Source organism: Centroberyx gerrardi, chromosome 3, assembly GCF_048128805.1.
Source record: "Centroberyx gerrardi isolate f3 chromosome 3, fCenGer3.hap1.cur.20231027, whole genome shotgun sequence".
NCBI lineage: Eukaryota > Metazoa > Chordata > Actinopteri > Beryciformes > Berycidae > Centroberyx > Centroberyx gerrardi.
The window spans coordinates 6,693,636-6,710,699 of NC_135999.1; the positions used below are offsets into that span (position 1 = coordinate 6,693,636).

The 17,064-nt window shown below is 43.0% G+C and overlaps 1 protein-coding gene across 3 annotated transcripts in view; it reads right to left on the bottom strand.

Annotated features, from left to right (window-relative positions):
• rab11fip4b (RAB11 family interacting protein 4 (class II) b) overlaps positions 1–17,064 on the bottom strand; it is a 57,564-nt gene that overhangs the window by 26,920 nt on the left and 13,580 nt on the right. The window contains exon 1 of one of the 3 annotated variants that reach the window (XM_078282580.1): positions 1,979–2,163. The exons of the other annotated variants lie outside the window; for them this stretch is intronic. Coding sequence (XP_078138706.1) covers positions 1,979–2,056 — 78 coding nt within the window. The 5' untranslated portion in view covers positions 2,057–2,163. Of the gene's footprint in view, positions 1–1,978; positions 2,164–17,064 lie in introns of those variants that run through there. 3 annotated transcript variants of the gene reach the window in all.

Genomic DNA, 17,064 nt, shown 5'->3' on the forward strand with positions numbered 1-17,064 from the left:
TCCGCTCTCTCTCTCTCTGTCTCTCTCTCTCAGTACCAACCTGTTAGAGAGTATGAGAGAGGAGTGAGCATTTTGACTGCTGCAGATTAGCCTCCATTCATCCAGCGCGGCTCAGTACTGGTAATCTAGTTATTCTGGTCCTGGTATACACACTGTACAGCCTGAAAGACACTAGGCAGAATGTCAGCCCTGTTTTAGGTACGGGGGTTTACCCAAAATCAAATTACCATAAAGAGCATCTGTGTTCAACAAAATGACAATGAATAGAAATGATCTTAACGGAAAAAAGGCTTTGAGGAAGGTTTTGGGCCGAGAACAATAAACAGTGTATTATCTGCTCAGTTGAAGGAGAGTAAATCTCGTTATGTAATGTCCAGTCACAGACCAGGAGTATTCAAAACCACGGTACAGGGTTTGATGTCACATGTTGCTGTTGCGATTCCAGCAATACAAATGAAACTCAACCCACCTTTCTTTTTTTGGAATAATGAAATCCAAGGCATGTAAGGGTGTTGGAATAGTGAGATAAAGTTGGCCTTTTCTGCTGCTGATTTATCTAGATTATCTAGAATATTGATTATTGTATGTTAGCTATGATAGAATATATATTGGGGCAAAATAAAAGACTGTCAGCTTTTGTGTCTTTGGCCTGTATGTTAAACCATCTTGAAACAATGACAAAAAAAATACAACTGAATTTTTTTTAGCTCACTTCTTCCTCTGTTGATTGTTTACTCTATCATGATTTATAATATCAAAAAATTAAATTAATAAAATGGAGATGTCTTCATCCATAATATGTTCTATTATGTGTGTATTGTGTATTAGGCGTAAGTCTACCATGTCCTGCTTCCCTAACATTGGTTGGTTGGTTTAGCCATAATGTCATGGTTGTAGGATAAACTTCTCCTTTTTCACTGAACCACAGCCAGATGGAGTAGATAAACCACCTGGGCAGGAATAACTTGAATTCTAACGGTAGAGCATTACGATTACAAAATGGTTTTCATATTTGTATATAATACTTTAAATACATGAGGAAGATTTGATTTAAGTTACCAGACAATTGGTCCTAAATCATGACGGTCTACACATCACTTCAGCATAAACAGCATAAAATAAACCAGCATTCCTCAAGTATTTACAACAAACCATACAACATACACTCATACAGAGGGGGGGGGGGCAAATACCAATTCACCTCAGTCCTGTTACAGAGCAAGCCTGTCCTTCTCGCTTTATCTTTTACGCTATTCCTCTATCCTTTCTCTGTTTCTTAAACTATCGATACCTCCATAATCTATGTCTTTCTTTTTCTCTGCCTCATTCTCTCTCTTTTTCTCTCTCATTCTCTCTCCCTTCATCTACCCTGGTTTTCAATTAATCCCATTACCATCAGAGAGATGTTGAACTGAGACAGAGCCCCAGCCCCAGCCACCAGTGACAGAGACAGAGAGAGAGAGAGAGAGAGAGAGAGAGATAGAAGGATACATAATGATACATAGATAGAGATACAAAGATGCTAGAAAGGAGACAGTGAAGGGAAGAGAGGGAATAGAGAAACTGTATTGGAGAGAGTGTGTAAGACAGAGTGAATGGAGAGTGGAGTGTGGTCACAGAGACACCAACAGCTGAAAAAGACAGACGGGCAGGCTGTGCGGCAGGGTCAGATGCAACACACACACATTCACACACAAACACAAACTGGGGGACAATGGGCTTTGCGCTGCCGCTGACCTGCCCCCCCTCCCTTCCGCCCACCAATCTTCCCCCCAACACACTTTCTCTGCTTTCTCCTTCTTTCAGCAATTCTGTCTCCCGCTTCTCTCGCCATAGCCTCACTTCGCTCTAATCACCCCCTTCCTCTCTATCCCTACTTCCCTCTTTCCCCTTCTTTCTATCTTCTGAATTCCTGCTCCTCTCTTTCAACCCCCCCCCCCCCCCCCCCCAACCCCCCATATGCAGTCTGGTCTCTTACCCCGTTTGCTACTGAGGGGGTTCCATGGTCACCGGTCCCCCACTCTCCACCAGCCAAGCCCTCATCCGCTGAAGTCATCCACTCGCCCTGTCCACCAGGGCTAAGTCCGCCGTCTCCGCTCACACACACTCACGCGCCACACACAGGTGTTCCCTTCAAAACGCAAGGGGGGGGGGGGGGGGGGGGGGGGGGGAGGAGGAGGAGGATGTCGGGATAGTCCAAAGGGTAAGTCCCTGGAAGTGGTATAGTCCAGACAGAGACAGAGGAGCGGAGCAGGATGGGTCTTCCACTTTAAAAACACTGCACCGGCTGGCTGGCTTTTCCTACGCCGAGAGAGACTGCAACTGCCTCTCTCTCTCTCTCTCTCTCTCCCTTTCTCTCACACACACACACATACACACACATACATACACGAGCACGGACTCTGCGACTCACACGCACACGCACGCACTCACACACTTTCCCTCTCTCGCTGACTGGTTCGCCGGGGCTGACTTGCATTCACACAGTGAGAGCTCAGATCAGGCAACAGTTGTTGAATTCATGGCCCCTCCCTCCCCCGCTCTCTCCCCCCTCCCCCTTTTGGGTGGTTGCTTAGCAACTGGCTTCAGGGGGCGGGGCTCGGGAGAGTCCTCACATTGCTGCACACTCTGCTCTTGGCTGCCGCCCACTCAGGCTATATTTGCATATCAAGCCCTGCCTGCCTCTGTCTGCTGGTGGCTGTAGCCTGTACGGCGGGGGAGGGAAGTGACACTGTTGTCACTTAAACTAAAACTGTTTCTCTTCAGTGATGCAGCAGATTCCACAGTATTGGTCCAAAAGAAGAGAGAAACCGGTTAGTCATGATGGGAAAGAGAAAAGAGGGGAGGAGGCATGAGAGAGCGGGAGAGAGAGAAAGGGAAAGATGAGGGGTCCCTCTCAGCTGAGCAGTGTGTGTATTTGTGTGTGTATGTGTGTGTGTGTGTGTGTGTGTGTCCAATTTTACTGCAGGCTCTTCTGTTGTCACCCTGTCTTCTCCTGATAACCATTTGCACACAGTGAATCAGACACAGTTACACTTCTCCTCACATGAACTCATCCCTACCTTGCTATTAATTCTTCTCATACCCCACTCAGAAAACAAGTGGACATATGAAAAATTTCACTCCAAAATGCTACATCTCCATATTTAGAAAAAAGGTTGGCTATTACTTGAAATGTATCAGTCAAAATTGCATCTCAACACTATTATTATTTGGTGGGCAGAGCTCTTAAAATGGACTTCAAATTGAGTTTCACTTCCAGAGCACCAATAATTCTATAAGAAAAGGCATCAATTTTTGTGGACACCTGATTTTGAAACAAAATTCTTTTATGTCAGTGTACCTACTTGCTACTGGGGTAGGAGCCTCGGTTGTCCACTGCACCTTTCCTACTATAAAATATGATGTAATTGTACACATTAGTAACTCTAGGTCTTAACTGATGTGCCTCCAAGTATATATTTATATCACTGATTCCTTTGAGTAGAAAGAAAATGTAACTCCTAAGGTAAAACATTTTCTGAGTGGGATCTCTGTAATCCTCATGTTATTATTATCTTTCACCTCCTATCTCAACTCCACAGGGCATTTTAATAATTTTTTCAGCTGACATTTCATTCTATACTCCTCACTGGTACCAATACTAACTACTCCTATCCTACTTTGATGCTGACCAGGCTCTCTTAACAATGAGTCAGGGAATAGACAATATCTTGGAGTCAGATTAGAGCACTACCTTTGACTTGAACAATCCTCATGTTTGTTAACTTAACTTGTTTGGCTGTCAGTCCCCCCATTGAACAGACTTAACAGCAACTTGCATTCAAATTATTTACCAACCAAAATCCCATCTTGTCTTAAGGGAAGTCTAGCGTGCTAGCTAGTCCACCTTAGTGCCACTTCACCAAATCCATCCTTCAATTCACCCCTCTCTCTCCTACCCCTTCCATTGCTTCCTTCACCTCTCCTTTTCTTCTACCTTTCCCTCCTCCCTCCTCTTTCCCTCCTTCCTCCCCCCACTCACAGCAGGTTAATGTTAAACTCAGTGAAAATCACAGCTCGGTTCGTGGCTGTGTGGGGATTAGGGGGTGCTCTGTAGCATGGACGAAGGTGCCGGGGCTTAATTTTGAAGTGATTGACTGTATGGTCTCGTATATGTGGTTTGCATTTTTTTTTTTAAAATGAAGGTAATTTAGAATCCGTATTTTTCTCTTTCTCTCTCTTTCTTTCTCTGACATTACCACGGACATTTGAAGGGCAGACTAATTCACACAACAGCTGAGACTTCTGTAGTAGATGGATGGCGAGAATGCAGCTTCTAAATTGATTTCCCAATCAATTGCCTTGGGTAGAATCCATCATGAAATGATGACATGTCAGATCTGTATGATTAGCCTGGCCATGAGGACGTTTATTAATGAGCTGGACAGCACCAATTCCGTGGGCATGTTGTGACGAGCGGTGTAGCTGCTTGCCTATGAAGCAATACCTTTTCCCAACATGACACTTAGATGAGGTGACACTGTTTCAGTCATGTTGTAGAACGGGACACAGAACAAAGGACTTAAAGTGTCATTTCTGCAAACAGATCACCTACCGCATTATAAATGTCACCTGTGTTCCTCTTATTTGGTCTAGAGGACAATACTGTCAGATGCATTCTGATTAATATGGGTCACTGCAGTTCATTTCACAGCAGTATCCACTATATTTCAACATTATTTTCCTTCAGTGAGGCAGCCACTGTTGGAATATGCATTACAATCTGTAACGTTGTCACCTGAGGACTTCCCTGATTCCCTTACTGCTGTTGTCCTACTTAACTCTGAAGGACCTGTTCCCCATGCGGCGGAGACATAAATCACACACTCTAGTGCCATCACAGCAAATCCCCTCTGGTCTCCGGTTATTTGAACTACAGAGAGGAGGATGTGTTAGTTGCTGTAGTTTTCTTGCCTTCCCTGCGCTGTCTTTGTCCCCTTTTCTCATTCTATCTGTCTTTCACCCACACTATGTTTTATCCTAAGCCTAAATAGGCCAAGTCATACTGTCATTCTACTGGATATGATGATAACATCTCACATAATCTCTTGGCATATATATGTTTCTGTTGCAAAGCAATGCATATGTAGGGTAGAAGTCTTATTCCAATAAATGGCCTCAGCAGCCGCTGGCAAGGGCTAATGGGAGTTCATCCAAAACCTAATCCTGCTAAAATTACGAGGAAATGTCAGTGAAATTATTTTTTTTTTCTCATTTCCTCCCTGTCTATTTTGTTCTGTCTCTGTTGCTCTCTCTCTTTCTCTCTCACCCCGTTGACATATTTTCAGGGAATTGTTTTTTGCAACCGTTTCCGTTTATTTTCTCCTATTGTAACAGATAATCTACTCATAGCTGCTTGAGTCCTGATGCTTGGCATGTTGGTAGTCTTGTGCTGAAGAAGGAGTGATGTTAAAAAGAAGGAGAAGGGCTGAGAAGGAGGGACAGGGGGAAAAGTGACATGATCCAAGCTAAGGGAGCCAAATAAAAGCTAATTATGTGGAAAGGAATGCACCCCTCCTAGACTCTCCTTTCCCTCTCTCTCCCTCTCACTCTCTTTCTCCTTCACTTCTCAAAGATGTTGGCAGCGGGTCAACCAATGGCCTGTGGCTATTTGTTTATGTGCAATTTGTTAGAGGGCTGGCCCTCTTCCCCCCTTTTCAAAGAAGCCATTTACAATTCTATTCATGTCTACCTGCCTCATTCAGACGGCGACACATAGTTATGGAGCGAGGGCCCGGGTTTCACAACATGCTTTCAGAAAGTGTTAACGCAGTTATGTTCATGCTATTCAGAGAGGGGAAGAGAGCGGATGCCATTACCATATTATTTTCTGCAATGGTGTATAATGGAGTGAGGGAAGGTTATAGAAGTGATGAGAATACGTGGCAAGAGGAGGTGGTGGTTGGGAAATCTATTGCCGCATTATACTCATTCTCAGTCTCATAGGTGAATGGACACAGGGCACAGGGCTATGCGTACATGGTAACACACACACACACACACACACACACGCACACACATACAGTATAAAAAGAAACAAACAAATGTGAGTGTTGCAGAGTTCAGTTGAAGCAGCTCTGTGGTGATTCTCCACAAGCTGCTGGGGTTCGCAATGCAGCAAGACGAATGATAGAGAGAAAGTGGGTGGGAGGGAGAGAGAGAGCGAGAGAGCGAGAGAGAGACCCCACAGAATAAGAGAGGGAAAGGAGCGCTCACAAGAAATAAATGAGGCAAGGATACTCTTCAGGGGGCAGTGGGTTGGTAGGCTGCTTATTTGGGCCGAGTGCTGCGAATGCCAACAACTGTGCTACTCTACTTCAGCCAGATACACAGAGAGGAGGAAGTTTAGGGAAAAAACATACACATGCATGCACACACACAATACACACATTCACATGTACTGTATATGCAAGAAAACATACACCCATCACATGTTATAAACTTCCAGAACGAATTGCATTTCAGACCATTAGGCCAGCAGTATTGTAAGCAGAACCTATTTGCCATGTGTGCTTTAATTGCTCAGTTCCAGTCAGTGGAGTAGCACCAGCATCGGGTGCTCAATATTGTGTGCTGCAGTCATTTCTCCTTCATATGGGATTCCTTTACTATTCTCTCTGTCCCTGATAACTTCCATAATCCAGTCTGAATCATGGCACGGATTGATCAGGCTACTGGACCGTGCCACATTTTGTCGATTTTTTTTTTTTATTGGAGTCTATTGACTTCATTCTAGTAGTGAGGAAGAATGCAGTAGAGACTGACAAGAAAGAAAAGAAAGTGTGTGTGTGATTCTGCTGTTGGAGTGAGGTCAGCTGTGCTTTGAGATTTCACTCAAAGGAAACAAAATATCAAACAAAAGCATTACTCCGCCTTATACTCCATTCAATTCATTTTCAGTTAATGCAGGTAGAGGCCAAGTCCAGCTGCTTATTGCCTTAACTGGCTCTCTTGTATGACCACACAGGGCTTTGTTTTACAGCTTTGTTTCCCAGCAATCGATAATTAGACAGCATGTTGCATTTTGAGTAAATGTACCATGACACTGTAGACCATCATACTGTCTCTCCCTCCTTTTCTAGCATCCCTCTCATACACTTTAGAGATTCTTGAGAGAAGAAAAACTGCCCGCTCTAATTCTAAGCAAACAAAAGAGTAACAGATGAAAAGGATAATGCTATAAAGGAGAATATTATCAGAGAGGATTCAGTGTGTTTGCCCATTTGGAGGAGTGTAAGTATTTTGAAGTTTAACATCTGTTACAGAGCAGGAGATTTGACAACATGAAACGCCTGCTGCACAACTGTGTGTGACATTTACAGTAATGGCAATGTAGGCAGTGGCGGTGATGAGAGAAGTTGGGGTCAAATAGAGTGTGAGTCAGTGAGCGAGCAAGAGAGAGAGAGAGAGAGAGAGAGAGAGGGAGGGGGGGAACGAAAGAGACAATAAAGAAATAAAGATTAAAATCTGCAGTATCATTTCTGTCGCTGTCCGAGTTTGACAGGCTTGATAGAGAGAGAGAGAGAGAGAGAGAGAGAGAGAGAGAGAGAGAGAGAGAGCATGAATAACTGAGTGGGCCACAATAAGCGTGAAAGAGAAGATGAATGTGACAGGGGAAAAGGACAGGTGGAGGTAAAGGGGAAATGGAAAACTCAGATGAAGAGAATGAGACATGAGTGCAGAGACATTCCCCTATATAATGTGACATTTCAATTTACCTTTCATGCTACCTGTCTCTCTCCCTCCACAGTGACATAGAATGGCTTGGGATTTACAAACCACTGCATAGCTAGACTGCATCTGTCTCAGCCTTTGCATGCAAAAGTTAGCGGACGTTTCATTCCAAACAGCCATATTGTCACATCAGGAGGCTTTGCACACCCACTGTACGCATATATAGTCACAGAAGCAAGGACACAGATATGAATACACTCACAGTAACACACATATACACCCAGACACACACAACAGGATGGCGTGCGTTGAGGGATGAGACTGAAAAGAGTGTAGCCCTGACCTCCGTATCAACTTATTCATTTTTCTTTCTGCACACATCTATGCAACACTACACGCTGTTGCACATCTATGTAACATTATCTCTTAAGACAACTTACTGCAATTCTAGTAAAAACAACAGATACTGTCTTCAAAATAAGTAGAAGTATAGTGGTTAAGTATAAATATGATAAAACTGCCATTTTCAAATAATATTCCCTAATTTGTTTCACATCTCATTTTGTGAGAAATTTTAATTAGTATTTGCTTTTATCATTAATTTATACAGCAGAATTGTATATCATGATAGCTTGATATCATTATTTAATCACACTATGATTCTATTAAAAGATTATGAACGATAATATTGAATTATTGCCCAGCCCTTCTCCCCAGTAGGCTTAGCTTTAAACTTTACAGAAATGTAGTTAATTTCAAATAACAGATAAGAAGCTTTTTTCTTCCAGTGACACCAAATACATGAATAATGGAGGTTCCCTCCAGCTGAAGTGTGTAAAGGATGGGTCACCTCCTGAAGAACGACACATACCCAACTGTCTACTGCTGGCTGTATGGCTGTGTGCCTGTGAGTGAAACCAGGCTACTGGGTTAGTACTACCCAGAGGGAAAACTCACACACTATTATGGAGGTATTGATTTATGTTCACATGTTGGAACATGGTTCTATTTATGGAAGGACAAAATACACTTTGGCACTGTTATGAATGATTGACAAGCGTCAAGATGATGAAATCGTCAGCAATAAGCTTCAGACTCCATTCAGAGAGGAGTTTCAAGTGAAAACGTGTTATTTCAGAAAGTTCTGTAAAGTTGGCCACACACAGGCACGCACAAACACACACACACACACACACACACACACACACACACACACGCGCACACTTGCTTAACAAGTATATGATATATAGCTACAGATGACTTTGTGGTTGAGCGCTCCATCTCAGTGGAACCACATATTTTCCCAGTCGGCCTGGGTACAAAACCCTCTGAACTTTGCTTCCCCTGCAAACACACACCTTAAGCCCGGTGTCCAATGGGAAACTCTCTTTTTCTGGCAGTGCTCAATAGATCCTTGGCTCCGACTGTTGCTATGCACACCAACTATTGAAAACCCATTTGTACTGGAGCGTTTTGCTAAAAGTCTAGGAATATTTTAAATTTCTAGCATATTTCAAACTGAGTACTAAAAATGTGCTAAGCTATCATCACTGTCAGAAATATGCCTCATCTTCACTGAAAATAAGAGTAAAAGAGGCCAGTGGAGTAAAGACAGTCCACACACACACACACACACACACACAATCCCTTCTGTCAGTATGTGTGATGGTGCTGAGCAGGCCAGGCTAACAGCTGACGGACAACAGATCAAAGCCTCGTGATCAATATGACCCGACCATCCATCTATCAAATCACTACCAGACCACTGGGACAGCAAGTGATGGAGGGATCAATAAGGGAGTGATGAAGAGGAAGATAAAGAGAGGTCTGATTAAAACAACTGAGATAGGGAAGAGAGAGAGAGCGAGAGAGAGAGAGAGAGAGAGAGAGAAAGACAGAGATAGAGAGAGAGTAAGAGAGAATGGAGAGAGAGTGAAGGGGTTTTAAGCAGACAAATTCAGATTCTTATAAGAAAACAAGGAGGGAAAGAAAAAGAAAGAAGGGTCACCGAGGCTTGTTTCACATTCGGTTCCCACTATCACACACTACTATCAGAGTCAAAGTTTGCTTCACTTCCTATTAACCCCAGGTTGTATTTGTGTCCAGGTTGTAGCTCAGGGCTAAAGAGGAACTGCTACGGAGCTTTGCCGGGACGTTCAGGGTTTAATGGGGTTCTCATTTCCTCTATTCATAGGTTACTGTGGGTGTTCGGCTACTTGGTGTGAGCTGAACTGAGACGGTGCAACCAGACAATGGCTGTCAATTAGCCTGACAGACAGGAGGGCAAACACTGGACCATGAACACAGATATAGACCGAGGTCAATGAAATATAAATTCACGTTGCAAAGAGCCACATACAAACAAATAAGCACAAGAGATACACACTCACACACACAAAGACACACACAGTGGGTGAGTTGTTTGAATATAACAAGGGGGCTGGTTAGGGGAACTGTTGTTTTCAAGCATTCAAATTTTCAACATTATTGTTGACAAGAGAGATTCTTTAATCATTTTTGCTAAAGGAACAGCTTTGATCAACTTACAGTTATGCAACATGAAGGCTGGTACCAGTTTAACCTACGTGTGCTCAGTGTTTACTGTACTACAGTACTTTACACATGATGCAAAGCTATAGCACCACCAACCACCTAAGGAGAATATATCCCTTAATGCACTGATCCCCTGCACACATATTTGAGTGTTTGAACCATTGTGTTTTTCACATAGTTCACTTCCTCTTGCATACAGAGCATAAAGCAGCCATAAAGACCATTGCAGCGGGACTGTGGTTACAGACACCTGGGTGGTGACACAGGAAATCGGCCTTGGTAAACATTTACACCAAGACGACTCCTATCACATCATTCACTCACAGTTCTCACTTACGTGGAAAATGGTGAGCCAGCTGTGGGGCAAGGTTAGTGCGTGTGTATGTGTGTGTGTGTCACCTTGTTACGACACACATCTGGGGATATAATATTGCTGAAACACTTGTTGAAACAAATAACACAAGCGTGACTTCCTCCATTGCTGTATTGCAAGCTATGAGGATGATACAACATCATCCTCATAGCTGACAGCATTGATTACTTACAGGTTGACATCATCAACATCTAGTCTTATTGTACTCCTATGGGACCAATGTTTCACAAATAGATCATTCTAGGTTTACACATCCACACATTTTGGTGCTGCAGCAAACCAAAAGACCTTCATCATCCAGTGGCAAACACTGGTCTCCCTCTAGTCCATTTGAGCGTTGTTTTTTGTTGTTGCTGACCTAGAGTACAGGGTCAAAGATGGAAAAACAGAGTGTGTGTGAGAGAAAGAAATACTGTGTGAGCTTTTTGGGAGTGTGTGAGAGACCAAATGTTTTCATTTTTTGGTCTGGGCCAACACAAGAGCGGTACAATGCCAGAACTGTGTGTGTGTGTGTGTGTGTATGTGTGTGTGTGTGTGTGTGTGTGTGTGTGTGTGTGTGAGAGAGAGAGAGAGAACAGGAGGAAGCAGCGGGCCAGAACTGAGCTCCTGTGACAGCTTCTCTATTCAGCCCCCACATCACAGGACAATCAGCGACCTAATTAAACAAACAGAAAGAGAAAGAGGGAGAGAGGGGGGGAGAGAGAGAGAGAGAGAGAGAGAGAGAGAGAGAGAGAGAGAGAGAGAGAGAGAGAGAGAGGAGAAAAAAGTGGGTGGTGGGGTGATAGATGGATGGACTGATCATGAGGGAGTGAGAAAAAAACATAGCAGAAAGGGGGATCAAAGAAACATATAAACACTGAGGAGGGAGAGGGAGAATGAGGGGAGTAAAAGTGCTGGTGGAGATTATTGATGATTACATCAGGCAAATCCCAGATAAAACATGAGAGTAGAACTGCGGAGGAGAAAGAAAATAGAGGGAGGGAGGCAGGTGTAGTGAAGAGGGGTGCAGCGAGTTTACACCCTGGCCTTGGGCAATGTAAGAAGTGCTGGCTCAGATTTAGGGGGGCAGAGAGTAAGGGTGGGGGGCAATAACGCTGTCGCAAGCAGTTCACTTTATCCCCTTTGAAAAGAAGAAGACAGGGTCTGGACACTGAGCACGGATGACAAGAGACAGACAGCAGAGACTTGCCCAGACCTCCAGCACTGGTCGAGGGAGATAACGGTGGAGGAGAGAGAGAGAGAGAGAGAGAGAGAGAGAGAGAGAGAGAGAGAGAGAGAGAGAGAGAGAGAGAGAGAGAGTGGGACACTGAGGCTAGACTCAATGACAGAGAATGAATCCTATTGGTCACACTCTAACGTTAGTTCCAGCTATCCAAAGGTTTTATTTAAGGCATCATTCAGGCTCAGTCTGTCATAGGCATAGGGCAACTGTTGTGACTGAGGGGGCTTTAGGTTATCATGGGTCATTTTTTAGTGAAATAACTTTAATATGTTTTGGTATTATACTCTCCCAACTTGATGTGCCTTCAGTTTGTTTAATACATGCAGTGCCTTACTGCAGCTATGATGATGACATTTATTTCTGTGTGTGTGTGTGTGTGTGTGTGCGTGTGTATAAATATGTGGTGTGGGGAGAGAGGGAAGTTGCATGTCTGGGTGTGCTGGCAAGCATATGTTTTGACGTGTATGAATGTGTGTTTGCATGTATACTGTACATATGCATGTAGAAATGTGTGTGTGTGTGTGTGTGTGTGTGCAGCAGCGTGCATAAGTGTGTGCATTTGCATGCACAAGCATTTCTCTCCATTCTGCTGACCGCTGTGACTCTTCCTTGGCTCATTCTGGGAGGAGGGACACTGAACATCTGCAAGAGTTCACATGTTCTCTGTTCTGCTCTGTTCTGTTTCGCAGCGCATGATGAAAGCGACGCCCCGAGACAGAAAGAGAAGTTTGTCAGGAAACAAACAGCTGAAAGTGATGGCAAAGCAAAGTGTTAGAGGGGCATCAACATAAAAGGAAGAGCAGGACAGAGGGATCGCCCACGCACACACACTCAGTTAGACAGGGAATACAGAACAGCCGCACAAGCACTCACAAAAACAAAGACAAATACCGACTCTCTCTCCCGCTCTCTCTGTCACACACACAACAAACACACAGGCCTGGCAACAATCCCACAGAACAATTGCATTCTCTCCCTATGGCAAAACACAAGAGGGTGCAGAGGGAGGGAAATTTCCTGTAGAAGGCAAGAACACAATAAGAAGAGCATGGACCGAAAAAGACGAGTGAATGAATTGGTTAAACTCATTGTCTTATACCTGCCTGTGCACCTCTATCTCAGTGTGTGTGTGTGTGTGTGTGTGGGGGTGTTTGTATGAGAGAGACAACCAACTAAGTTTTGTGTATGCAGGCACACAGACATAAGTGAACGTGTACATCCCTCCAAGTGTGTGTGTGTGTGTGTCTGTGAAAGCTCATGCTTCATGCTAGCCGCCCAGATGCTCACGGCAGGAGGTGACCTCTGTCCACTAACAGACGGCCTGGCCCTGTGGCAACTGACACACACACACACACACACAGACACACAGGGAGAGAGAGACTCAAAGCCTGCTCAAAGTCAGTATAAGGGCATGCAAACTTCCTAGAATCACTAGTTAAAGAGGAACGGCAGAAATAACTAGCGTGTAAACCACCTTTTCCATCTTCCTCTTTATTTCTACAGCGTTTGCCTCAAGCTTGCAATGTGACTGTAATGTAATACTGTTACATGAACATTATGAATGTTGCTATGAAACTTTATGCACCTTTAGTAGTGCATGAAACATGTGAGACAATATAGAACATATAACAAACTGTGCCCTAGGATACACACACATACTACATCAACATGGTGAAATTGGCTGAGGTAATCAAAAGCCAATGAAAAGCATCATTTATCAGAAGGTGCATTGGAGAATATGAGAGTCTAAACTGTATGTGTGTGTGTGTGTGTGTGTGTGTGTGTCTGTGTGTGTGTCTGTGTGTGTGTGAGGGTGGAGGGAGAGAAGCAGACACCAAATGTATGAGAGACCTGAGGAAAAAAAGGGAGGGAACAGGCGGGGTTGTGGAGGAATATGGGAATAGCTGAGAACATACGCATATGAATTGTGAACATGTATATACAAGACGTATATGCATAAACATGAAACTGGGGAATATGGAACAGCACAACACAAACAACGAGTGAGAGGCTGTGTGAGTGAGATTTATAGCCATCGCTAGTCAGTGAGATCATGGGGAAAGGTATTTGTGTGTGTGTGCATGTGTGCATGTGAGAGGGAGAGAGAGAGAGAGAGAGAGAGAGAGAGAGAGAGAGAGGGAGAGAGGGAGGCTCCCAGAGAGAGAGTGATGTTTCTGTTCATTAGCAGTCCTCCCTGATAGCCAGATAGTTACAGTATAATCATGTCTGCCTGGTAATGGTGTGTCCTTGACTGTCATTGGTGGGACTCTGCTGGGCCTCATGTCGCTTCCAAACTCTGTGTGTGTGTGTGTGTATGTGTGTGTGTGTGTGTGTGTGTGTGTGTGTGTGTGTGTGCGTGTGCGTGCGTGCATGCATGTGAGTTTTCAGCATGAGTGTCTTTCAAAACTTTAATTAACCAACTAAGCCACACACAAACAATGCCAGAAACTGTGGGGGAGCTATGCTCACTCTCCCAAATCATCCTGCTCTCCAACAGAATATAATTCCCTTGCAAGAACTCCACCATCAGCATACTGTGTACGCATTTCTACTCCTCTAAAAGTTTAAATAGAGACAGTAGTTACAAATGAGAGTGCCACATTCATTATTGATGCTATCCATTGATTGCTTTCCACTTGACCAGAGTTAGAACAGTTTTGCAACTCGACAATATTGGGTTGCTTGGTCAGTAGCAGATAACGGTCCCAAAGGCTTTCTCTGAACCTCTCAAGCGCTGTGATCAATGGGCAAAAATAAGCATATTTTCCATGAAGCTTCTCAGAATAAGCACACTGATGTTTGATCACTGGTCAGGTCACATGACAATATAAATTTCACTATGACTAAAGAGGTAAAACTGGTCTGCAGATCAGACCACTCAGAGTTCTGGGGATTTGTTCCACTGCTGCTGCTTTTTGCAAATAATAAATGAAGATTTATTTCTGAGTGCAATCCCCAGATTTTTTTCATTCCGGGGATTTGGGGAAGTGGATTTTGTGTTTCAGTAGTCAATATAGTGGAAAGAGACAGAAAAGATTGCAGAGGAAGGCAAGATTATATGATGAGTCATATGCCAGACAGACTTAAGTAACACAGTACTGAGCAATCCAGAGAGAAGTCAAAACTGAAGAGTAGACTACGTCATCACTGGGAGCCTGGGAGCTAGGAGTGGGGGTACAACACTCAATGAGGCTCAATGAGAATTGTCAATTATCTGCTTTACAGGGTGCATGCAAGTTTCATCAAGTTCAATTCAAAACTTTTTAAGATCTTTGCAGTGGCACTTAGAATGCAAGAGCGGACCAATTTTGCAACTGAAATAATTGTAAAAATGAAAACAACTGTACACTTATAAGACTATAGGTCGGTGTGACGGATAGGACTGCATTTGTCTCACTGGAAAAAGAGTGCAGCATGAAACTGCAACATTTTGAAAAATCTTTTAAACTGAATGTAACAATTAAAATGCCATATTTAACTGTATTCAAGGACCTGCAGACACCCATGTTTATCTTTTTGGGAAAAGCATGCCACAGTGCATACGTCATACCCTCATGTCTGGCTTCCTCTGACCATATCATCCGTTCCCTTTGTCCATCTGGACAGAGACAGGGCAGTGACTGATGGGGAAGTGAGTCCTGATGACTGTCACCTGTACTAATGAGCCCTGTCACCCTGAACCAAAGGCCAGATGACTCTCCCATTAATCAATTAGACAGAGGAAGGTGCTGCTTAGCTTATCTGGCTCTGCCGCTCTCATTCTGCCCCTTCTCTCTGTTTCTTATCTTTTCTCTTTGTTTCTCTCTCTGTTTCTCTTCCGTCTCTCTTCAAGCTCCCCCTCTTTGTCTGCATTCCATTTGCTCCTCTTATCTCTTTCCAAACTCTCATTCCCTTACATCCATCAATTCACACTCACCACACTGTATCCCATCAATATCTCTCTCTCCCTTTATCATTAGATTTTCTCTCTTCTAACTGCCACCCTTGTCATTCATTCTCTCTCTCTCTTCTCTCCCCCCTTCTGCTCATCACTCCATCATTCTCTCCTCTCTCCTTCAGACATAGTTTGAGGAGTTCACATATTTAGTATTCACATGCACACTCCCCATCCTTAACCTCTAGTAGATGCTCTCAGACAAAGTCAATATACCGTGCAATACAACAAACTAATGCAATGAATAACAATAGCTTTGTGCTCCAAGCCATATGTGCTACATGAGCCTTTTTTATAGACATGGCTAACAGTTAATCCCCATCCTATGCTAATCCTATATATGAAAGGAATGTTACAGTATAGGATTATTATTGTAATACAATGTACTGTATTGTATTATAGGACTATACAATACTATGCCAAGGTGTAAAACACTGTACTATACTATACTATAGTATACTATACTATACTATGCTATACTGTACTATACTATACTGTACTATACTAAACTATGCTATACTTACGAAATTATACTATACTTTATTAAATAATACTATACTATACTATACTATGTTATGTTACGTTAAACTATACTCTACTCTACTACACTTAACTATACTATACTATTCTATGCTATACTATACTATATTATACTACATTGTTCTACATTGTACAATTCTATATTAAACTCACTATGTTGCATTGTACTTAACTATACTTTAATAATTTATTCCTGACCTAGACTCAGTCCAGTACTGAGTTTCATGCATATGCTTCCTGCTAAGGATTTATATGATTAACATAGATTTATACATCACACCAAGGGCATGTAGCTTACTAGTTAGTATAATAAGATTAACCTTCGGCTCCCCTTGAAGGACTCATTACAGATGAAACATTACAGATTATCCCATTTCATATGGAAAATAATGCAATACATTGTTCAGTTCCCTCTAGTGAAATTTTGTTTTACTCGATCAACTATAAACAACTCTTCAGTTCCAGAGGAATAAAGTAAGCATGTTATTGGCACGGTCTGACTGGACTATGTAATGTTTGAGAAACCATATAATACTTCTGTAATGGCAGCTGTCTTGAATGAAATCTCAAAATGACATTATCCATGGCAGCTGAGAAAGGTCTGGATAAATTAGCAGACATCACAGAAAAGGCACCCACTGCCACTGCTGTCCTCTGATCACACAATAAATGGTAAATCTAAAAGACAGCTTGTCATAATGTGGCATCACATCACGTTATACCAGA